The 22,255-nt window shown below is 32.2% G+C and overlaps 1 protein-coding gene across 1 annotated transcript in view; it reads left to right on the top strand.

The window, feature by feature from the left end:
• NCAM2 (neural cell adhesion molecule 2) overlaps nucleotides 1-22,255 on the top strand; it is a 422,854-nt gene that overhangs the window by 278,820 nt on the left and 121,779 nt on the right. The window contains exons 6-8 of the mRNA XM_054579597.1: nucleotides 1,881-1,998; nucleotides 5,141-5,301; nucleotides 7,777-7,922. Of these exons, the coding sequence (XP_054435572.1) occupies nucleotides 1,881-1,998; nucleotides 5,141-5,301; nucleotides 7,777-7,922 (425 nt within the window). The remainder of the gene's footprint in view (nucleotides 1-1,880; nucleotides 1,999-5,140; nucleotides 5,302-7,776; nucleotides 7,923-22,255) is intronic.

The raw sequence follows: 22,255 nt of genomic DNA, 5'->3' as shown, positions 1-22,255 counted from the left end.
AGCCAAAGCATCGCTGGATCGATTCCCAGTCAGGGCACATGCCTGGGCTGCAGGCCAGGTTCCTGGTAGGGGGCGTGTGAGAGGCAAGCACACATTGAAGTGTCTCTCCCTCTCTTTCTCCCTCCCTTCCCCTCTCTCTAAAAAGAAATAAATAAAATCTATTTTAAAAAAATAATTTAAAAAATGCCTCCCTGAATATCTTGGCAACTGAACTAGTGAACATCTCCACAAATTTAGATGTTATTATTCTTCAGAATAACTTTATAAGTGTTCATCAGAATACTTCATAAATATGCATTCTTAGTATTTTTCTGCTAATGTACACTGTAAGAACATGTATTCCATTAGCAGAGTCAATGTATCATAAAACATAACATTAAGATTTATCAATTCTTACAAATTATCCAGCATATGGAGTGTAATTTATAGAAAAGGAGACTATGATAAAGAATAAATAACTTGTTTAGGTTAGTAACAGTAACAGAACAACCACTGCAGCGTGTAATTTTCCATTTGGAAGTGTTTCTGTGTACACAAATGCTTCACTCTAGAGAAAATTTCTATTGAAGAGTTTATTTTCATTATAATTATTTAATGGGTTAAAATCTTCACTGTAATATAAATAGTTATAGTAGACTTACAGCAACATTTGTAATATCATAGTGTAAAGCAATACATTTTTATTAAGGTCTTTTTTCATAATTACAAGAGAACGAAAATAAGATATAGACATTTAAATTTCTACATGCTTAAAATTTAGACTTAATATCTGAAACTTAGTCCATCCCCTAATAATAGTAATTATTGTGTTACTTTAGAAATAGCATGTCAGACCATGCCCCTTGCATCTATATTTGTGAGGGCAGAACTTGATTTGTTGTGATTAATTACTAGGATACTTACCAGTTTCTCTCCCCACTATCAACGGCAATAATACTGACCTGAATGCTATTGTAGAGGTATTTAATTATAGTCACACTGGTAAATGCCTGTCTTGTCAAGCTGTTTAGTATATGTAAAAAACCCAAATACGTTAATATAATTGATTTGGGGAATATCATTTTGTCATAATCAATTGAAAATCATAAATGTGTGCATTAAATCAAAATTTATGTTGTACTTTGAAATTTAGCTTCTGTTATGGATGTTATTGATTTGTTTATTGCAAACAGTGCCTTTCAGTAACAGTTTCAACATGTCCAAAATGTGCAGCATTTACAGTTTTGCAATGTAATTAGTTAGAAATTGGAGAAACTTAATTTTGAAATTGAATTGTTCATGAAAATCTATTTCATACTCTCTATGACTTGAGCAGTACTCTTTATAAAATGCTCTATAGTTGTTTAAAGAAATTAAACACAATTAATCAGGAAGAACATTATGGTTTGACACCTAATTTGAAAGCCCTGTCTTGAAGTAGTGAATGATTACTTACAGAATTTCATATACTGATGAAAATCCAAATAGGAAATCCGTTTATGCTCCAAGTAGATCTCAATATTGCTGTAAGTCAGGGTTGAGTAGCCTTGTCTTCTTGTGAGCAGTATTTTATAAAGAGAATATATACACGCACACACGCATACATACATATATATGTTAAAATGTGTCCTTGTTTTGTTGGTTGGTCTACTCTGATAGATCAAAATAGTAAAATCACACTGGAGTGAATTATCTAATTATTCTATTTTTACATCAGAAGGTAAATTAGTGATCTTAAAGTGATTTGACTACACAGCCAAGTCCGTCCTGGTGACAGGTACAGATGTTGACTGTCAAGTTTTAAAGCTTAGAATTAACAACAAAAAACAATGGTAAAAATGCCCCAGTGGTATTGCTGAAATGTTTTTCATCTCTATTTATGTGCGTTCATCTGTTTTCAGTGCCGCCAGCCATCACAATGCCTCAGAAGTCCTTTAACGCCACAGCAGAGAGAGGAGAAGATATGACGTTCTCCTGCAGGGCCTCTGGCTCCCCAGAGCCCTCCATCTCTTGGTACAGGTGGGTTAGGCACCCATATGCCTCACGCCAATCTCCTTTGTCGTGCTCATGAAAAAGTATTTGCAGTCTTACCATTCTGTAAGGCAGGAAAGTATTGTTTCTGAAAATTACTTAAAAAATACTGTTAAAGAGATCAACAAGATGACCTAACCCAAGTCAAAGGTGCGCTGATCATTCTATCTATAAGGCATGTTTCATTTTTATTATTCATTTATTTTTTAATTTTACACTTGATGCATTTGATTTTCATTTTTTAAACTTTATTTTCTAATTTTACTTTTAAATACAGAAATTATATTATTTTACATTAGTTTCCAGTGTATATAACATAGTGGTTAGACAATTGTGTAATTTACAAAGTAACCCCCTTAATAATTGAGGTACCCACTGGCACCACATAACTTACGGAAATAGCTCCATATTCCCTGTGCTGAACTTAACATCCACGTGACTATTTTCTAACTAGCAATTGGTACTTCCCCGTCCTTCACCTTTTTCACCCATTCCCCCAAGGCCCTTCTCTGGCAATCATCAGTTTGTTTTCTGCATGTATCTGTCTGTTTCTGGGTTTTTTTTTTTATTTGTTTGTTTATTTTGTTCTACGATGCATGTTCCTGACCCACAAAATCTAGCCACTTTACCTCACCCAACTAAGAATTCTGTCTTCCAACTCAGATACCTCGCCTGGCTCAGCCCAGGTTTCTCCCTCTATCAACCGTAGCCTGCAGGCTGTCTCCAGAAAAAGCTGTGATGGTCCTCAGAGTTCATTGCCATGTACAACTTACTGACCAATGTTTGCAAACTGTAACTTGATCTCTGTGTTCAGTGTTTTGTTGTTTGAAATGGGTGGGTACATATATTCCTGTTATTACATTATGGTAAAAAGTAGAATTGTGCCCCCTTCTTTATCATTCACGTTAATTATTTAAACTTAACCCTTATTTTTGTGTGCCTGGAAAAGGGAAATTTAGAGAAATAGTTTGAGTTTCAAAGGATGGGCTCATGGAATGCCATTCAAATCCTTTGGGTGTTTTTCTCAGACAATGGCATTCCACAGAAATGGATTGTGAATAGCGAAGTGTAATTCTGTCTAACAGGCTTGTTGGCATAGAGGTGTCAAGAACTATGACCTTGTTTGGTATTTCAAAATCGCATTCTTGAGTGCTCAGTACATGGATTTTTTTTTTCCCTTGAAAATGCTCGGAGGATGCCAGTCATCTTCTTTTCTCTTTTCTCCTACTATAGTGGATCTCTCCCCATACTCCCTAAAAACAAAACCCAAATGGGTATTAGTTCGTTAATGGGGTTTATTATACCCTCGATTACTGCCAGTCACAGTGAGTTCTTCATGATAAATGGCCGTGTCTCACTCATTTGTTATACTGCATACATTTAGTACAACATATCACAGAGCTAGGGAAATAAACCACCTTATCAGACCATAAACAAACTAACAAACAAAAAACACTGCAACTTGGTTAATCTGCTGCTTCTATTACTGTGTGAATTGAAGGATGTGGAAATCATACTAAAATTTTTAGTTATAATCTGTGGATGAAGGTAGAGAGGGAAAATACACATATGGGGTACTTGTGACAATTCAGCCCAGTGAATGGTACAGGCAAAGTGCTATATAAACCACAGGTTACTGAAACTTCTTGTGCATTATTATTATATTACTAGTAGCATTAAGTGAATATGTTTCATTGAATAGATTGAGAAATATATGGTATCACCAAATGAACTGAAAGCTCTATCTGTACCTGAATTCTGTCAAAAAATGCTGAAATGTATTTTTATAGTTGTAAATATTAGATCAGTAAAGAGATGAAAAGTACAGAATACTAATACACATTTGATCTTAGTAGTTTATAGACCCTAATTTTTCACTCTTGTGATATTTTTGGTCATTTCATGATCTATTTAGAGATGTCAATTGAAATTGAAAAAGCAGACGTTTTTGCATTATAGAAGGATAAGGATCATATTAATATATATGCCAATGCTTCCTGGGAAACAAAACCAGAATTCACTGGAAAGATCATTTAGTATACCAAAATAAAAGTTCTGTTTCAATAGAGAAAATATTTTTCAATATTTTAAAATAAATTTTCTTTTTAAATTTATACATGTATGGGCAGATAAGTCTCCTCAGCCCTAAGAACAGATCCTAAACTTCTACATTAGTGGACCATAAAATCAATCCAATCATAAAAACACCATTATAAGAAAAAATGTAGAAGGAACTCTATGTAGAAGAAAGAAAATCAGAAGAAAAGGAGATGTGGAGAATAAAATAGAAAGAAAGAGAATAGACAGTATAAGAAGGTTTCATACATATTAAGAGGAATTACAGAAATTGTTTCAGATTTAAAGATAATTAAAATATTTCCTACTGCAGTTATTATAAAAAATGTGTGAAAGACATTGCCTTAGTGGACAACAAAGGCTAGAATTAAGGCCAAATGAATCTATGGCTTTGGTCCAGAAAGAACATGGAAAATATTAAAATTATTTAAATCTAAGAAGGAACTTATCAAAAAAAAGTGATTAGTGAATTTAATCATTATATCCATCACAATTTCTTTTACTGTATCTTCACATAATTCTTTCATCTTACCATTTATTGGCAATACTTATTTTTTAAAAAATGGTTATGTATTTAAATTGCATTTACTTCAAAATTCTTTTAAAGGACATTTCCATAGAAATTCTGTTAAATGTTTTTCAAGAACCTAATAAATAAAGCTTGCGTAAATATGTGTTGGCTCACCAACATAAAATATATATGAATTAAAATCATCAGAGAAACTTTTTTTGGTTTAATAATCACAGTACAGGTTGAACCAATGTGCTCTTTTGCCTAAGATTAGTATGAATATGTCGACATAATTCAAATGTTATTGTCTCTAAAGTCAAACTATTTTCAAGTATAACTTGAATATTATGCATGAAATGTTACAGGGCTGCTAGAACTATACTTTGAGTAGGGATGTAACCAGGTCTGTCGATCTCCATGAAATGATTGCCAGCTATAGATCACAAAGTTGAGTATGATTTTCTCCTGAGTTATGAAGTCAGATTTATGAAGATCAACCTCTGGTTTTTTTGTTTGTTTTTGTTTTTTGTTTGTTTGTTTTAGGAATGGCAAGCTCATTGAAGAAAGCGAAAAGTACATATTGAAAGGGAGCAACACAGAACTAACTGTCAGAAACATAATCAATAGTGATGGGGGCCACTATGTCTGCAGGGCCACAAATAAGGCAGGAGAAGATGAAAAACAGGCATTCCTCCAAGTCTTTGGTAAGTATTAGATCTTAGTCCCTTAGTCCCTTAGTATTAGACCTTACAACTGTGAGGCCTAAAAGGTGGTCGAGGTCAAATTTTACTCTGTCAACATTGAGAACTGTTTAACTTTCCAAAATTAAATCTCAGTTTTGTCATCTCTGAAATATATATTTAAACTTGCAGCTACCATATGTAATTGTTTTAAGAATTCCATGAAATTATATGTTCAGGTTTTTGTAAAATATTGGCTGACTTCATAACAGGGGCTTGAAGAAAATTCATTTAAATTAAACTACTGGGATCTCAAATATTTATGGGTTGATCTTCATAAGTCTTTAAATGAAATATGTTGGGATCAGCTTTACTTTCATTATACTTAATAAGAGCACACCTATAAGGCTATAATTAGGAAACATTGACTTGCAACTATAATTAAATATTCCCACTTCATTAAAAGGAACTGTAATATAAATCTTCCATAATTACTACCATATTAGCCACTTTGGTAATCTTATAGAAAGTAAAGAACTAGCATGATCTTTATAAATTATTTATTCAGCTTTCATTATGTTTTCAAGAAGAAAAACACCTTTGCTGGTGAATATTTAGAATATGAGTGTTCTCTTTAAAAAGCATAACTAAAAATTATAGTTTATTGAAATAACAAAATAGAAGAAAGTGAAAAAGGATAAATCTGGTAGTGTTGGGTAGAGAGAACTATTGTTTTGGATAACATGGTGTTGGAAAGTTACTCAAAAGGGTAATGATTGGATGCGTCTACACAAAAATCTTTAATGATGAGATACCAGCAAAGCTAAGAGGCAAAAGAAAATTGTTCACATAGAGGGAAGAGCAAACATATTTAAAATTATTAGGAATTATAGAAAGTCAATTATTTGTTTCAACAGTATTTCCACTTTAAAGAAAAAAAAAGCAGTTCTCTTTAAAACCTTTACATTAGCCCTGGCCAAGTGGCTCAGTTGGTTGATTGCTGTCCCACGCAACAAAAGGTTACAGATTTGATCCAAGGCCAGAGAACATACCTAGGCCATGGATTTGATCCTGGTGGGGACACATAGGAGAGGCAAACAATTGATGTTTCTCTCCCTCTCTCTCTTTTTCCCTCCTTCCCTTCGTCCCTTCCTCCCTCTGAAAATCAGTAAGCATGTCTTTGGGTGAGGATTAAAAAGAAAAACATCCTATCATGTTAAATAAATGTGACTCAGTATGATAAGTTAATTATGGTGTCTTAGATAATTCCAAAGGGTAATGTTCTCAGTCTACCTAAGTGGCATCATATTAACTATTGTTTATTTGCTTATTACTCAATAGGGTGGCCATGAGTGAGAACAGATGTAAATAAAGTTTCAGTATTTTTCACCTTTTCAAATAGAAAATAATGCATGAAATATATGATACATCACTGTTGTAATCACTTTGGTATAGTAACGCTTAACAAATTTGTATTATTTTTGACACAAAATCACCTATATATAGTAGAAATGTAACTAAATCCATTAAGTCAATGGAGTAAACACTGAATTGTTAAAAATTATGTTTACTAAATTTAATTATGTATACTGTATTTCTGATGTCAGGAATCTAATTTTCTACAGTTAAGGACAATTTATTTATATCCCATGATCAATTGCATTTAAAGATTTAAAAATACCTGTACTTGTTTTTAAATAACAAGTACTGGGTTGTACCCCTTTCATATCCTAACAAGTAAAAGTTTAATAAATGAGAGATAATAGAGAGTTTACAAATGTGAAGCTCTGTGGTGCCATGTAGGTTTGTGGATGGACATAATTTTTAATAAGATAATTTAAATTAGTAGGCATAATGTTTTTCCTTTTCAAAGAAGTGATAATTATAAAGAAATACTTAGCTAAAATGCCTAATAATAATGTTAAGATAAACTGAGGTCAAAATAAGTCAGCTAGGATATTATAAATAAATAGCATTTGTGTATCTTTACTTCATATATATTTTAAATATTGTACGTAATTAGACATACTACAGATTAGGGTACAACCATCATTTTTTTCTCTTTTGTGAAATTGTTTTAAGAGCTTAAGGGATAATCGCTCACTAAGTGCACGCCATCCCCTCGCCCCACCCACACTTGCATACATGGCTTTAAAAGAGGGAATTTTAATTTGTGCCTTAAGAGAAGAAATACATAATAAATTTTCTCTGAATTGGCAAATTTTAGAAGGGATTATACTTTGTATATTGTTATGTAAGAAACTTGAAATTATTTTATAATGATGATCAACGGGAATCGTTTTCTGATTTTTTTTTTTTTTTTTTTTTTTTTTTTTTTTACCTGCCGTTTGCAACTCTCTCGGCGGCCTCGCTCTGGAGCTGGGCATGCTGCTGCAACTGCTATAAAGTTAGCAAGTCCATGTGACGCTAATGTGGGCTTAAATGCCCATCGTGGCTTCTCCTCCAATACAGATTGAGTAATGTATATATTCTTTACAGTACAGCCTCACATAATACAGCTTAAAAATGAAACTACATATGAGAATGGTCAAGTCACACTCATATGTGAAGCGGAAGGGGAGCCGATTCCAGAAATCACTTGGAAAAGAGCCATGGATGGAATCACGTTCTCCGAAGGCGATAAGGTAACAGCCAAATACACAGTGGTTTTCAGTATTACTGTATTTTCAGTGTTTTGCATGTTATTAAATCTCACATAGAACTCAATTTACTAAGTAACTTGTAAGGATACAATAAGTGATTTCTTTTTTAACATGGTAACTCTACCACAGTCAGCCTAAAACTAAATTCAGGGAAGAAAAAGTCAAAGTGTAATATTTAAATATGTTCTTTTATTGTTACAAAATCTTAGGTTGTTGTTATTTTTAAGTTTGCCTAACTGACTTTTGGTATACATTGAATCTATAGAATGTCTTACAGCAATTTTAATTCCTCCATCCTGTGCTGTGAAAATGAAAGTTATTTAAATTCACAAAAATATGGTTGTCATTTAACTTGACTCTTGAGTTGTCTTTGAGCAGTACAAGAGTAGGTTTCTACTTTCATATAATTTAGAACCTAGTAAGATAAATAAGTATGAAAGTAAGCTGGTGCCCTTACAACAAAATGTATACAAGTTATTTCGGCATCAATTAAACATCTCCACGTATTTTCATAATTGTTATTTCTCATAACTGCTCACATTAAAGACCAAGCATAGACAGAAGTGAAACATAAAGAAAAGGGTAGTGAATTAATGATATGATGGACTGACATTTTCAGTTTTTTTGGCGTTTTTAAAAAGATTTTATTTACTTATTTTTAGAGAGGGGAAGGAAAGGAGAAAGAGAGGGAGAGAAACATCAATGTGTGGTTGCCTCTCGCACACCCCTTATGGGGGACCTGGCCTGCACCCCAGGCCCTAGACTAGGAATTGGACTGGTGACCTTTTTGTTCATAGGCTGGCATTCTGTCTACTTTGCCACACCAGCCAGGGCATGACTGGCATTTTCATAAATGTAAAAATTGTGACAGTAAGAAGATAGATTGCTTTTATTTTCTCAATGTTAAAGGCAAACTTCCTTTAAACCCCTTTTCATTAATTTAAATATATGTATGCGAAAGTCAATGATTTCTAAAATTTAAGTAGCTTTGACTTTCCAATATTGATAGCAGAAAAAATTGAAATCAATGTATCCAAAATACACTTTCTATTTCTTCAACTCATCATATCATTTTAAACAACATGCTAACTTGTGACTTCCTGTCCATTTATAAATTATCTTTTGAAAAACACATTGCGACATATATCACCCTTCTTTGCCTATTTCCTCCTCGTCATGGCATATTTAAAAGAGTGTATGTCATTGGTAATAAAGTTATTTTGTATATGCAAATTGAAAATAAAATTTATAAAATATGAATGATTATTTATCAGTTTCTAGAAAACCAGAGAAAAAAATTGTTTCCTGTAATATTTTTCTTAAGAGAAAATCATAGGCATTGTTATGGCACAGTTAGCAAGTCTAAACGGAGTTATAGTTCTATAAAAATGTTTAAAATTGTCAAAAAGCAATTAGGTATAGAAAATTATAGGTAAATGCTTTCATGTTGATTTAGCACATTTCTTTAGACTAGATTACTAAGGGACAGTCTTTGTGTCTGTTAGTCCTTATTAATTTTATCTTCATATTTCTAACTCATGCTTTCATTATTTTCCTGCCTACTGTAAAATTCCTTAAGCGTCTCTTCTCAAAGGTAGCTTTTATTCTTTAGAGATGTTCTTTTCTTATATGCCAAGAACGAAAGATGCATTGTATTCAGTTATTTTATCAGTACAAAGTTATCAAGTAACTTAGGGCATTATATTTTATTCTTCTATGCCCCAGGCTACTCAAAACTATGTAGAAAAATCTCTTCTGTAGTAATTGTGAAAATAGCTAGTTTTTGTTTACTAAGGACTATATCTATTGAAGTAGACATATTTTTTATTTAATCTTTATTGTATTTTTTCCATTGCCATTTAGTAACCTTATGCAATCACCATGCAGGTGTCCATGCCCATGAATCCTTTTTCTTTTTTGCTCAATCCCTCCACTTCCTCACCCTCTCCCCATTAGATGTCATTTTGCTCTCCATCTATTCACTTAGCATAGTGTTCCTCAGGTCCATATAAACTGTCGCCAAGGGTAAAATATTCCTTTTTTATGACTGAAGAGTATTCCATTGGGTAAATGCCCCATAGTTATTTTATCCATTTGTCTACTGTTGGACACTTGGGCTGCTTCTCTATGTTGACTAGTATAAATAATGCTACAATGAACATAGGAGTGCTTATGTTCTTTTGAATTTGTTTTTCGGGTTCCTTGAGATATATTCCCAGAAGTGGGACTGCTAGGTCAAAAAGCAGATCCATTTTTAATTTTTTGATGTGTCTCCATACTGCTTTCCAGAGTGGTTGCACCAGCCTGCATTCCCAACAACAGTGGAAAAGGATTTCCCTTTCTCCACGTCCTTACCTGCACTTGTAATTTGTTGACTTATTTATGATAGCCATTCTGACAGGTGTGAAATTATACTCATGGTGGTTTTAATTTGCATTTATCTGATGATTAATGACATTGAACATCTTTTCATATGTTTATTGGCCATCCATATGTGTTCTATGAAGAAGTGTCTATCCAAGTCCTGTGCCCATTTTTTAATTGGGTTTTTTATTTTTTCGGTCTTGAGTTTTGTAAATCCTGTATAAATTTTGGATATTAACCTCTTATCAGATGTATTGACGAATATGTTTTCCTGTTCTGTGGGTTATTTTTTTATTTTGGTGATGATTTCCTTTGCTGTGCAAAAATTTTTAATTTGTTGTAGTCTCATTTGTTTGTTTTTTCTTTTGTTTCCCTTGACTGGCAAGATATATCTAATAACATATTGCTACAAGCAATGTCCAAGATTTTGCTGCCTTTATTTTCTTCTATGATTTTTATTGGTTCAGGTCTAACATTTAAGTATTTGATCCATTTTGAATTTATTTTTGTGTGTGGTGTAAGAATGTGGTCTATTTTTATTTTTGCACGTATCTGTCCAATTTCCCCAATACTATTTGTTGAATAAAGCATTTGTAGTCCATTGTATGTGCTTGCTTCCTCTCTCAAATATTAATTGACTATAAAGTGCGGGTTTATTTCTGAGTTTTCTATTCTGTTCCATTGATCTTTGTGTCTGTTTTTATGCTAGTGCCATGCTGTTTTGATTACTATGGCCTTATAGTATAGTTTCATATTAGGTAGCATGATTCCTCCAACTTTGTTTTTCTTACTCAAGATTGCTGTTGCTAGGAAGGGCCTTTTGTGGTGCCCTATAAATTTTTGAAACAGTTGTTCTAGTTATGTGAAATGCACCATTGAAATCTTGATACAAATTCTATTGAATCTATAGATTGCTTTGGGAAGTATGGACATTTTAATGATGTTAATCCATCCTATCCATGAATATTATTTGTGTTTCTGCTTATTTGTATCTTCTTCTATTTCTTTCTTCAGTGTCTTAAAATTTTCTGAGTAAAGGTCTCTAACATTCCTGGTTAGGTTTATTCCTACATATTATATTCTTCTTTTAGCAATTGTGATTGGGATCGTTTTCTTAATTTCTCTTCCTGATAATTCATTATTGGCATATGCCACGGATTTCTGGATGTTAATTTTTATCCTGCTACATTGCTAAATTCACTTATTAGTTCTAGTAGTTTCTTGGTGAAATCTTCAGGGTTCTCTATGCATAGTAATAGGTTATCTGCAAATAATGACAATTTTAATTGTTCCTTTCCAGTTTGGATTCTTTTTATTTTTTTCTTCTTGTCTGATTGCTGTGGCTAGAATTTCCAGTACTGTGTTGAATAAGAGAGGGAAAAGCAGACATCCCTGTCTTGTTCTTGAACTTAAGGAGAATGCTTGTAGTTTTTGCCCATTGAGTATGATGACGACAGTAGGTTTGTAATATATGGCCTTTATAATGTTTATGTATGTTCCCTCTAATCCCACTTTACTGAGAGTTTTTTCATCATAAATGAGTGCTGGATTTTATCAAATGCTTTTTCTGCATCTATTGATATGACCATGTGGTTTTTATCCTTCATTTTTATTAAGGTAGAATAGATCTTTCTTTATTTTTAGTTTTTTTGGCATGTATTTATTTATTTATTTATTTATTTTTATTGTTCAAATGCATTTGTTTCCACCTTCCCACTTGTTTATGCTGTGAATCACATTTATTGACTTGCGAATGTTGTACCAAACTTGCACTCCCAGAATAGATCCCACTTGATCAAGATGTATGATCTTTTTGATTCATTAGTGTATTTCATTTACTAATATTTTGTTAAGGATTTTAGTGTCTGTGTTTATCACAGATATTGGCCTATAACTTTCTTTGCAGTATCTTTATTGGTTTTGAAATTAGGATAATACTGGCCTTGTAAAATATGTTTTGGGAATTACTCTCCTCTTGAATTTTATGAAACAGTTTGAGAATGAGAGGTGGTACTTCATCTTGAAATGTTTGGTAAAACGCAACTGTAAAGCCATCCAGTCCAGTTCTCTTATTTGTTGGGAGTTTTTGATTACTGATTTAATTTCACTGGTATAATCTCTATTCAGGCTCTTTGATTCTCCCTGATTTAGTTTTGGAAGATTGTATGTTTCTAGTAGTTTATCCGTTTCGTTCAGGTTGTCCAATTTGTTAGCATATAGTTGTTCATAATATTTTCTTACAACCCTTTGCATTTCTTTGGTGCACTCTTTGTATTTCTTCTCAGTCAATTTAAGAAGATTGAAATCATGTCAAGCATCAGAAGATGCTCTGCTCACAATGCTATGAAGCTAAAAATCAATCCCAAGAGCACTGAAAAACATGCAAATATATGGAAGCTAAATAACATGATATTAAACAGTGAATGGATCAAGAAAGAGGTCTAGGAAGGAATCAAAAGATTCCTTGAAACAAGTGAAAATGAGGACACAACAATCCAAAATCTGTCGGACACTGGGAAAGCAATCCTAAAAGACAAATTCATAGCATTACAGCCCTATCTCAAAAAACAAAAAAAAGCTCAAATAATCTAACTTTACACTTAAAGGAACTTGAAAAAAAACAAACAAACAAAGCCTAAAGTGAGTAGAAGGAAGGAAATAATAAAAATCAGAGCAGAAGTAAACAATATAGTGTCTTATAAAATGATATAAAAGATCAATGAATCCAAGAGCTGGTTCTTTGAAAGGATAAACAAAATTGACAAAACTTTAACCAGATTCACCTAGAAAAAAAAGAGAAAGGACCCAAATAAATAAAATCAGAAACGAAAGAGGAGAAATAACAACTGACACCAGAGAAAGACTTTTTTAAAAAATTTTGTTTATTTGTCACAGAACAGTTATAGAAGCCTAAATCTGTCCCCCGCAAATAACAACTTCCATACAGTGGATAAAGAAATTAAGACTTCTATATTCACTTACTATTATGATATTTCTCCAAAATTATTTTAAGATCCCCATTTTATTTTCTGGATGCTAAGCCTTTTTTCTCTTAACATTCCTAATTCCTTCAACAGCTAAAACTTAGAAATGGAATGGTTGAGCTGAGCTTTCAATGAAGACAAATCTGATTTTGAAATTCAGCTCTGCTATTTATAATGGTTCAGCTTTGGCAATATTATTTGAACTATTTTTAAGTTGAGTTCTTTATCTTTAAAATTGGGACAATAATAGTTATTTTCTTTGTTAATACAAGAGGGTGAGGGTTACTTTATAAAATGCATATCAATGTCTTTAGCATACTGTAAATACTCAGTAAACATTATTTTTGTCATAGTACATAATTTTTGATGCATAGTTTATCTTGTTTCTATATTCTGAGTAAACTCTGGTTGTTAATAGACCCCATAAAGTCATATACCTAAAGTATGATTAAACATTAACTGTCACAAAGTATATTGAGATCATATCTCTGTTGTCTTGAAAAGTAACAGGAGATTGCATTTTCCATAAAGATTACTTGGAGAACCTGTTGGGATGCAAGTTTTAAAATCACTCCCAGAGATTCATTTAGTGTGATTAGCAGAGTACCTAGCAGTGCGTATTTGATGAGCTCTTTAGCTGGTGTTATATGGGTGGCCTTCAGCCCATACTTTGGAAATCAATTCTCTTATTCTAAGTCAAATAAAATTTAACAACTAATCATTTCAACAGGAAAATGCTCTTACCAGATTACTGGGCACATGATAAGGGCCAGAGAAATACAGAACAGAGTACCACTTTTCATCATGCATATAGTGTTAAATTTTGACAAAATTGCTAAATGTGTAGGTCAAAGACAGTGGAATATTATTAGGGTAATATGATTCAAACTAATAACTGCATCCAAAAATATGACTGTGTATTTTGCTAATATCTTCATCATTGTGTATTTTTGAAAGAGAGTGTCTCAGTCAATAGTATCCCTTTTTCTGGTCTAAATTCTCAATCACTAAATAAAACAAATACATGGGGATAAAATAGCACATGGCTTAAGTCTATAGGTAAATACATGTCCTTATATTAGGTTATAGAATTGGATAGAAGTACCCAGCATAGTAGCCCATTCTGCGTGATCACTGCTAAGATGACCATCTTGGCTGAGAACAAAAGAGCCTGTGGACTCTCCTGGAAGGCCCTTTCTGAAAATGAAAAAGACAGGAGCTACGAAGAGTGCATCCAATATGATGTCCTCATAGTTACCAGTTAGACATCTCCCTAGTTCTCCCAGGGAGGAGTAAGTGAGGGAGCTAGAAAGTCCAGGACTGGACTGCAAGCAGGGCCCCTTTTCCATGGAATAAGTATTAGGAACCCATGACCAATGTCTACTGCCCAGCAAACATCATGTTTATACCATTTAATGAGCACTGTATATGTATTGTCTGAACTTATCTTCTGGAATTCTTACTATGTAATAAATGACCCCAAAACATGGTGGCACAGAACAGCCATAATTTTTTTTTCTCATGATTTTGTGCATCAGGAATTGGGGAAGGCTCAAAGCTGAGTGGTTACAACCAGGAGTCTTGAATATGCTCACATGAAGATGTTTGCTGTAGCAGCAATTCTGAAGAAGGACTGGACTATATACATAATAATATATCAGAAAATTACCCTGCACAATATATCTCTCAAAAACAACAAAAATATGATGCTTAAACACAGAGCTCTTTTAAACTCACAGCTATTTTACCTATAAAATAATTCATCTTACTTACATTTAAAATAACATATTTAATTTTTAAAACTTCATTAAATATTAAAATATTCAATGTCTAAGAAAAATAGAGTATCTACTTGCTTTAGAAATATTTTCTGAACATCCTTCATTATTCCAGGATAATATTTTGTTCTTTATTCTGTTTTTAAAGAAATGTCACAGTTTTTACTCACTAACTTAATAATTCATTAATTGAAAATTTCTATGCAACATATTCTAGTGATGATTTGAGTATAAATGATGATGTTTCATTAAAATATTGATTTGCTAAAGTTATCCAAAATCTGTTAAATTGACAGCTGAGTTTTAGCACATTTTAACAGAGTCATCTTAAGAAACATTTGTTTATGGGAATTAAGGTCCCTAGCTTATTCATTTACTAGATGATATATACTTAACTTTAGTAATATTTAAATGTGTACAGTAAAGTTTACACAAGATCCAAAACTTATTATGGAATATGCAACATCTCTAAATTAAAAGTTATAAACTGTTTTGCAATTTTCAAAAAAATACAATCTATTTTTTTCTTTGAAACTTCGTATTTTAAAAATAAAACTATGCTCTTTTACAAGGTTGATATGAAGTTTAGGTAAAATTGTGTGTTTGAACTATTTCAACATAGTTTCTGGTATTAACACCTGTCATCTATTCCGAACCAGTATGTTTTTATCATTTTTATTATCATTCTTTAAACAAATGTTAGTATATGTAGATTATAGGTATTGCTCTGGCTAGGTAGCTCAGTTGGTTACAGCTTTGTCCCAACATGCCATGGTGTGGGTACATCCCAGGTCCGGGCACATACAGGAATCAACCAATGAGTGCATAGATAAGTGAAACAACAAATCCGTCTTCCTCTCTCTTCCCCCTCTTTCTTCCCTTTATTTAGAACCAATAAAAATATTATAGGTGTTGATAGATCAGTATGGAAAAGTCATCAGGTGTCACACAGGTCAACGTTTAATCCTAACTGCATCACTTTGGTGTGTTATTTACCATGTGACCTCTCATGTCAGATTTACGTTTCAGTATGTCTAAATCTCAGTAATAATAAGACCTACCTGGAAAAAGTTTCTGAAGATGAAATGAGAGACAAATAACAAATATCTCAGACACAAACTGCACAACTTAAAAAGTGTCGTTTTCTTTCGTTGAAGGTTTCTAATCTTTAGATATTTTTGCAGAAGAAAAAGATTGCATTAAGTCTGTGTTAACATCTGTTGCCCCAAAAGGAAACAGACTAAACTTTCAGTCAGCATAGTCATATGTGATGTATTAATCATATTGTCCACAAGTAAAGTAGAATGTTGTTATAGTTGCTGTAGATGGTTCTTACTTGACGTAGTTATGTACGGGAGTTTACAATAATCTCTAACAATGTCAATTGAATGGCTTAGATATGAATTTTTCTTACCAAATCTTGTAACTACAGCATATATTGCATTCCTCTTGGAGGATGACCGTGTTGGGAATCTGCATTTGAGCTTCACCTTATCACTGGATGTTTAATGTTAATCTCCATCTCTGAAGGAAGTGCAGATGAGGGTTCTAATTCTGCATAAGGACAGACTCTCTAATTACTCTTAAATGATAAATGCCAATCTGCCTCCCTGAGGGACACAAAATCAGGACCAGAAACATTACAAATTTTTTACATCTCCTTCTTTCCTTCTTTCTCTCGTCTATCTTCTTGCAAGGTCCTGAAATTTTTTCTCTTAAGAAATGAGTTGTTTTTGCCTCCTTTTGGACCCTTTTACACCTCGCATATCATATAGCAATAAATACTGATTTGGAATAGACTCTTCCACATTCCAAGAAGCACTTATACTGGTCATTTTAAAAGGAAGAAAGAGAAATGCTGTGCTCCACAAAACAAGGTTGCTTCAGAATCAGTTTTTTCCCATAAATTTTCAATATATATTTTTATAGTCATATGATAAAACTGGTTTCTTTCAGACAAGTTTAAAAAGAAATATTATTACTTGTCATTTTAAGATTAAATGGTTATTTGTCTTTCACCTCTTGGCTTATTCTATAAGAGGAACCTAATCAGCAAAACAAACAAATGAGCAAAATTCAACCAGAAACTTGGAAATAAAGAACAAACTGAGAGTGACCAGAGCCGCTGGAGAAGGGAAATAATGGGGGCAAGGAGGGGGGGGCAAGCAAGGGAGCACAAGCAGAGGACTTGGGGCGCGGCCATTGCGGGGCGGGGGGGTTGGCTGTGGGAGCAGGGACGGGGGTGAGGAGTGAGCAGTGGGGGTAAAAGGCAGGACAACTGTGATGGAACAACAATAAAATACATAAATACACCTTGTAAATAAATCTGATGAATTCTCAACTATGAATAAATTTTAAAAATGCCTTTCTAAAAAAAGAGTAAAGTAAAAAGTTCTACAGGGAGTTATTTTTGCCTCTAGAGCTCTTAAAAAATAGTAAACTTAGCTGTAAGCAATTTCATCTATGTGAATAGAATGTTTTATATAATAAAGTGTTTATAGTATTATACTGTGGATAACATCTTACATGTGTCAATTATCTGCTCTTAAGACACAGATTCTATAATTATTTTATTCTAGCTACACTCTTCCTGCATAATAAATTATAAGCCTACCTCCACTAGAAATTAATCCCACTCTACATTGAATAGGAAGTATTTGAAATGTATAGTAATAGTTATAACTATTTTAAAATAGAGTTTCTCAAATTTCAGTCATTTGAATTTCAGCCATCAGCTTTATCTTTTTATACTCATGTGCTTCCTAGACTGTTATAAACCAATTTTTCTTTAAATTAAACTAGTTTTTCATTTATTACTATCCTAAACAAAAAAAAGTGAAATCAAAAGTATGATTATATGTTATATTTTAAAACACACATTCAAGTCAATATAAAATTATAAAATAAAAATTATTTCTCAAAGTAATACCTAAACTTAGCATGTACAACTTCACTGGTATACGGATCATACTTTTAAAAGACTGCGTTTGTGTCAAATGTGAATTGAATTAACCTGATACGTGTTTAGCTATGAAATTTTGAGGAGTGGAGCACATTTAAAGATATTTCAGTTACAACAACCTATTTTCCATCCTCCTACTTGTGAAGCAAACATTTTTCTCCAGTAAATAAATATACTGCATTATTAATAAATGGATAATGACTTCACAAATTATAATAACAAATTCATTTCATCTCAATTCTTAACACCAAACGGTCCTTTCACAAAAATGCCAATAAAATCAGTAAATAAAGCTGGTGATAAACTTAAAAAACTACATTCTCCCTTTTTTCTCAGGTAAAATATAAAATTCTAGCCATGGTCTGAGTTTAGATCAATAAAACCTTTATGATTAAACTAGAAGAACTTTGTGTTCTTTTACATTTATTTGAAAAATGTGTCTTTCTGAGTCAAAGATAACAAGCTTACAAACTTAACTTTAGTATTTTATATCTATTCTGCTCTGTTCAAATAATTAGATGCATTTAAATAGAAATTTATAATTTAAAAAAGTTTTAATACAAGGTGTGAATAGTCTACATTAACATGTTTTGCACTTAGATAGAAGTAATATATTTTACCAAGATATTTCTATTTTAATTGTGTAGAAAGCATTCTTTCCATGATTTTAAGCACTATGAGCTGAACAATACTTACTTAAAATGTCCTTGCAGCCTAAAATAACAAGATGGACAGTTCTTTCATATAACTACATGAATAAAATATGATGTTTTAAATCTTATTAACAATTTAAATATCTCAGCATTTAAATATTGACTACTGTGTTCATTATTATATTATTTTATGCTCTGGGATATAATTTTTGTGTGTGCATGTAGGGCTCTGGACCTAAGGAAACTTCTTGTTTTGAAAATGATTTACTTAAACCACCTTTAGGGAAGGGAAAAGATAATGGAGTGAAATTTTCATATGCATGAAAATCTTCGCTAAAAATTCTTAGATCATATAAATATATATATATGTATAGTGAAGATTACATTAAACTTTTTAAATTCTAAAGCAAATATGACTTCTTGAAAGATAAATTTTACAAATGTAATCAGCTAAATAATCTTTTAAGTGATAGAATTTTATGCAACTGACGTTTCTTTTATTACTTGCCAAAATTCTTTGAACATATATCAGCAAATATTATTGAGGAATGTTATGCTTGCATATACTATTCCAGGCACAAAGAATGCAAGGGTAATAAAAAGAAAAGTTTCCTGTTTCATGGTGCATACAATTTAAGAGGGGAAATGGAATCAAAGCGTATTTAAAATCATCAGTCTTTTCTTTATGAAGATGAGATTTTGAAATATGCAATTTTTGTACTCAGAATATCATCTTATAATATGTACGTGAACTTTTACAAGGCTACAAATATAGCTGCAGCGTATTTTTTGCGCTATCACAGGCCCGTTTCAACTTATTCTTCTGATGTGCCTCTGTATTGGTGTATGACTACTCTCATCAGAATATCTCCTCTCAATTTGCTGTAGGCTGATGAAAATTGCTTAGATTCTGATTTTAAAAAAGAAACTTAAAAATACTCATAGCGGTATAATTGGCAGTACCTTTATATTATAGCAGAAAATTTAAGATTTTCAATCCACTTTTTCTTCTTAAGTAGAAATTACCAAAATGAGATCAAGAAATTCTCAATTATTGATTTAAAAAGAGTCTGCAGAGTTTCAAGTACTTGCACTTTATTATAAAATTTCCAATGAAGTAAAAAGTGAAATATGATGGCATATTTATAGCATTGTTTTTAAGAATGAAGGACAGTCTGTAAGCATTTTTATACAGCTTTTTAAGTAGTTGTACTTTTGGGCAATTTTTACAGCTGTATTTTTATTACTTTTATGAGGAATTTTATTTGTACCTCTTTACCAAGCCCTGAAGCTAGTTCCAGGGATTCAATTATGGAAAATTTTCAGTACCTGATTCTGAAACTCATAAACACATCACACACACACACACACACACACACACACACACACACAAGAACAAAAGTCAAGGAAAGAACTATAATGTAAAAAACAAATAAAATCAGTAAAATGTTTTAATGAATAATTGAATGATATGTACACATTTTAAAGACAGTGATATGTACAGTTGAATTAGACATATTGCTTAATATGAGTGATACTATGACAAGAGTGGAAGTTACGAAAATGCATAGCCATTCCAAGAATTAGGACTTACAGAAAATGGAATGTTTTCAATTCCAAAGGAGAGAATTCCAATCCCTTGATTTTTTCTAATATGATTTGCAAGATTATCAGTGTCTAAAGGAGAATCTTTTGATTTGATGTGATGAGCATTAGAGAATTGTGAGTAACCTCTGTTATCGTGAGATCCTTCCTCTCTATAATTGTAAATGTTTGAGTTCTAATCCGGGAGTCACACTGAAGGAGGGTTATACATCAGAGACATATAAGGAGCTGTGTACACATACGCCTGACTGAGCTTCCCTCCTCGGCTTCTGACTGAGTCTGGCCCCTGGGGCTTCTGATGCAGTAAATTTCTGAGAGGATTAAAGAGCTGCGTTTCATTTTGTACATTCCTGGAAATAGTTCTTGTGTGTATACCCTGTAAAGATCCTCTATGTTTGAAATTATTCTTCAATAGTATACTTCTTCCATCACAACCCTATCTACGTATTTGCATGCAAATATATACCAACACACTTAACATGCATGAAATCTTTATTCAGAAAACCTAAAATGATCTCGATATTCTCTATAACTATACACAGAATAAAATACATAAGAGAAATCCATTTTTATAACCCATGGATTCTTAGTCATGCTATCTTTGTTTTTCCTAGTTCATAAAAATAGAGTTGAGTAGGATAATATTATGGGCAGTTGTAACAGGGATTCTTTGTTTCAATCCCTAGATTGCCTTTTACCTGCTCTCTGATATCAGGTAAATTGTTATGTTTTTCAGAGGTAAATTTCCATTATTTATAAAATAAGTCCTCATCAAGCTTTAACATTTTCCTAGTCAACAAATCTCTCTATTGACTCAGTAGATGATCATACATTTTAAGGTACAGTTTTTATTCTGATGCGAAACCCTTTTAGAATTCAGCTCCTTACTAATTTTTCAGTTCATGATTTTCTAATAATCTAATATAGTGAAACAGTGTGTTTCCAATTTCCTTTTTCTATATACTTTTTCCATTTAACTCAATTATTAGAAAAACTGAGATTACTTTGGTAATATATTTACATAAGAAAAATATGTTAATTTCTGAATGTAGAGAAGAATGCTAAAAAGCATACTCCTGGCACCTGTAGATTTAAATGCCTATATATTTTTTTCTTTCCAAAGGAAATGGGTTTTTATGAAGGACTTTGTATTTGAATGACATTTTTTAAGGTCTGCCTCATGCATTTTTTTTTCATAGTAGTACCCTCAGCAATAGTACAGGTCCCTGCTGGGCAACAGGCAAAGTGGATGCTTCAATTCCCCATCTGATGTAGGTGGTAGAATATAATTAGGCAAGTTAGAAATCTTCCTGAGTGCTTCTGATCTTGCTGAGAGGTGGGTTTTCAATCATTTACAACTTTCTGAAGTATCTTTTTTGGCCCACAGCTTGAATAACAATTAGAAGATGTATAAAAACAATTTAGGGGAGAATTCTGGAAATATTTTAAAATAAAATGTCTTTGTTCTTTTAAAAAACATTTATTAATGTACTTTTATTTTTAAAACTTGTGAGAATTGTCTTTTACAAGAAACTTTTATCATGTTTGTAAGATGTTGTGAGATTAGTTTACAATTTTATAATAATTGTTTTGGGGAAAATGTTATTTACATACTGAAAATAACTTTAGTATGGTTTTGTAGCAGAATATTTATGTGTGTGTGTGTGTGTGTGTGTGTTACTAGATCCTAAATACAGACTTCATTTAACTTTACTTCTCCTTATGAATTAACTTACTATTACCTCTGAAGAAAGTAAGAACATATAGTTATTAAGAAATATGGAGATATGATAAATTATAAGAGACTTAACAAAAATATTAAGTTGTGTGCAAATGTAACTTTGAATTATGTATGTGTTATTATAGTGAATATTATTAACTAAATTCAAGAAATGTGATGAAATAAATTTGAATGACTGTATAGGCAATAATGCAAGCATTTTTGTACAATTTTTAATATAGATATGAA

This window comes from Pteronotus mesoamericanus, unplaced genomic scaffold (assembly GCF_021234165.1).
Source record: "Pteronotus mesoamericanus isolate MK-2021 breed Mesoamerican mustached bat unplaced genomic scaffold, CSHL_Meso_final contig_116, whole genome shotgun sequence".
In the NCBI taxonomy this organism is placed as follows: domain Eukaryota; kingdom Metazoa; phylum Chordata; class Mammalia; order Chiroptera; family Mormoopidae; genus Pteronotus; species Pteronotus mesoamericanus.
This window is presented reverse-complemented; position numbering and strand designations above follow the sequence as displayed.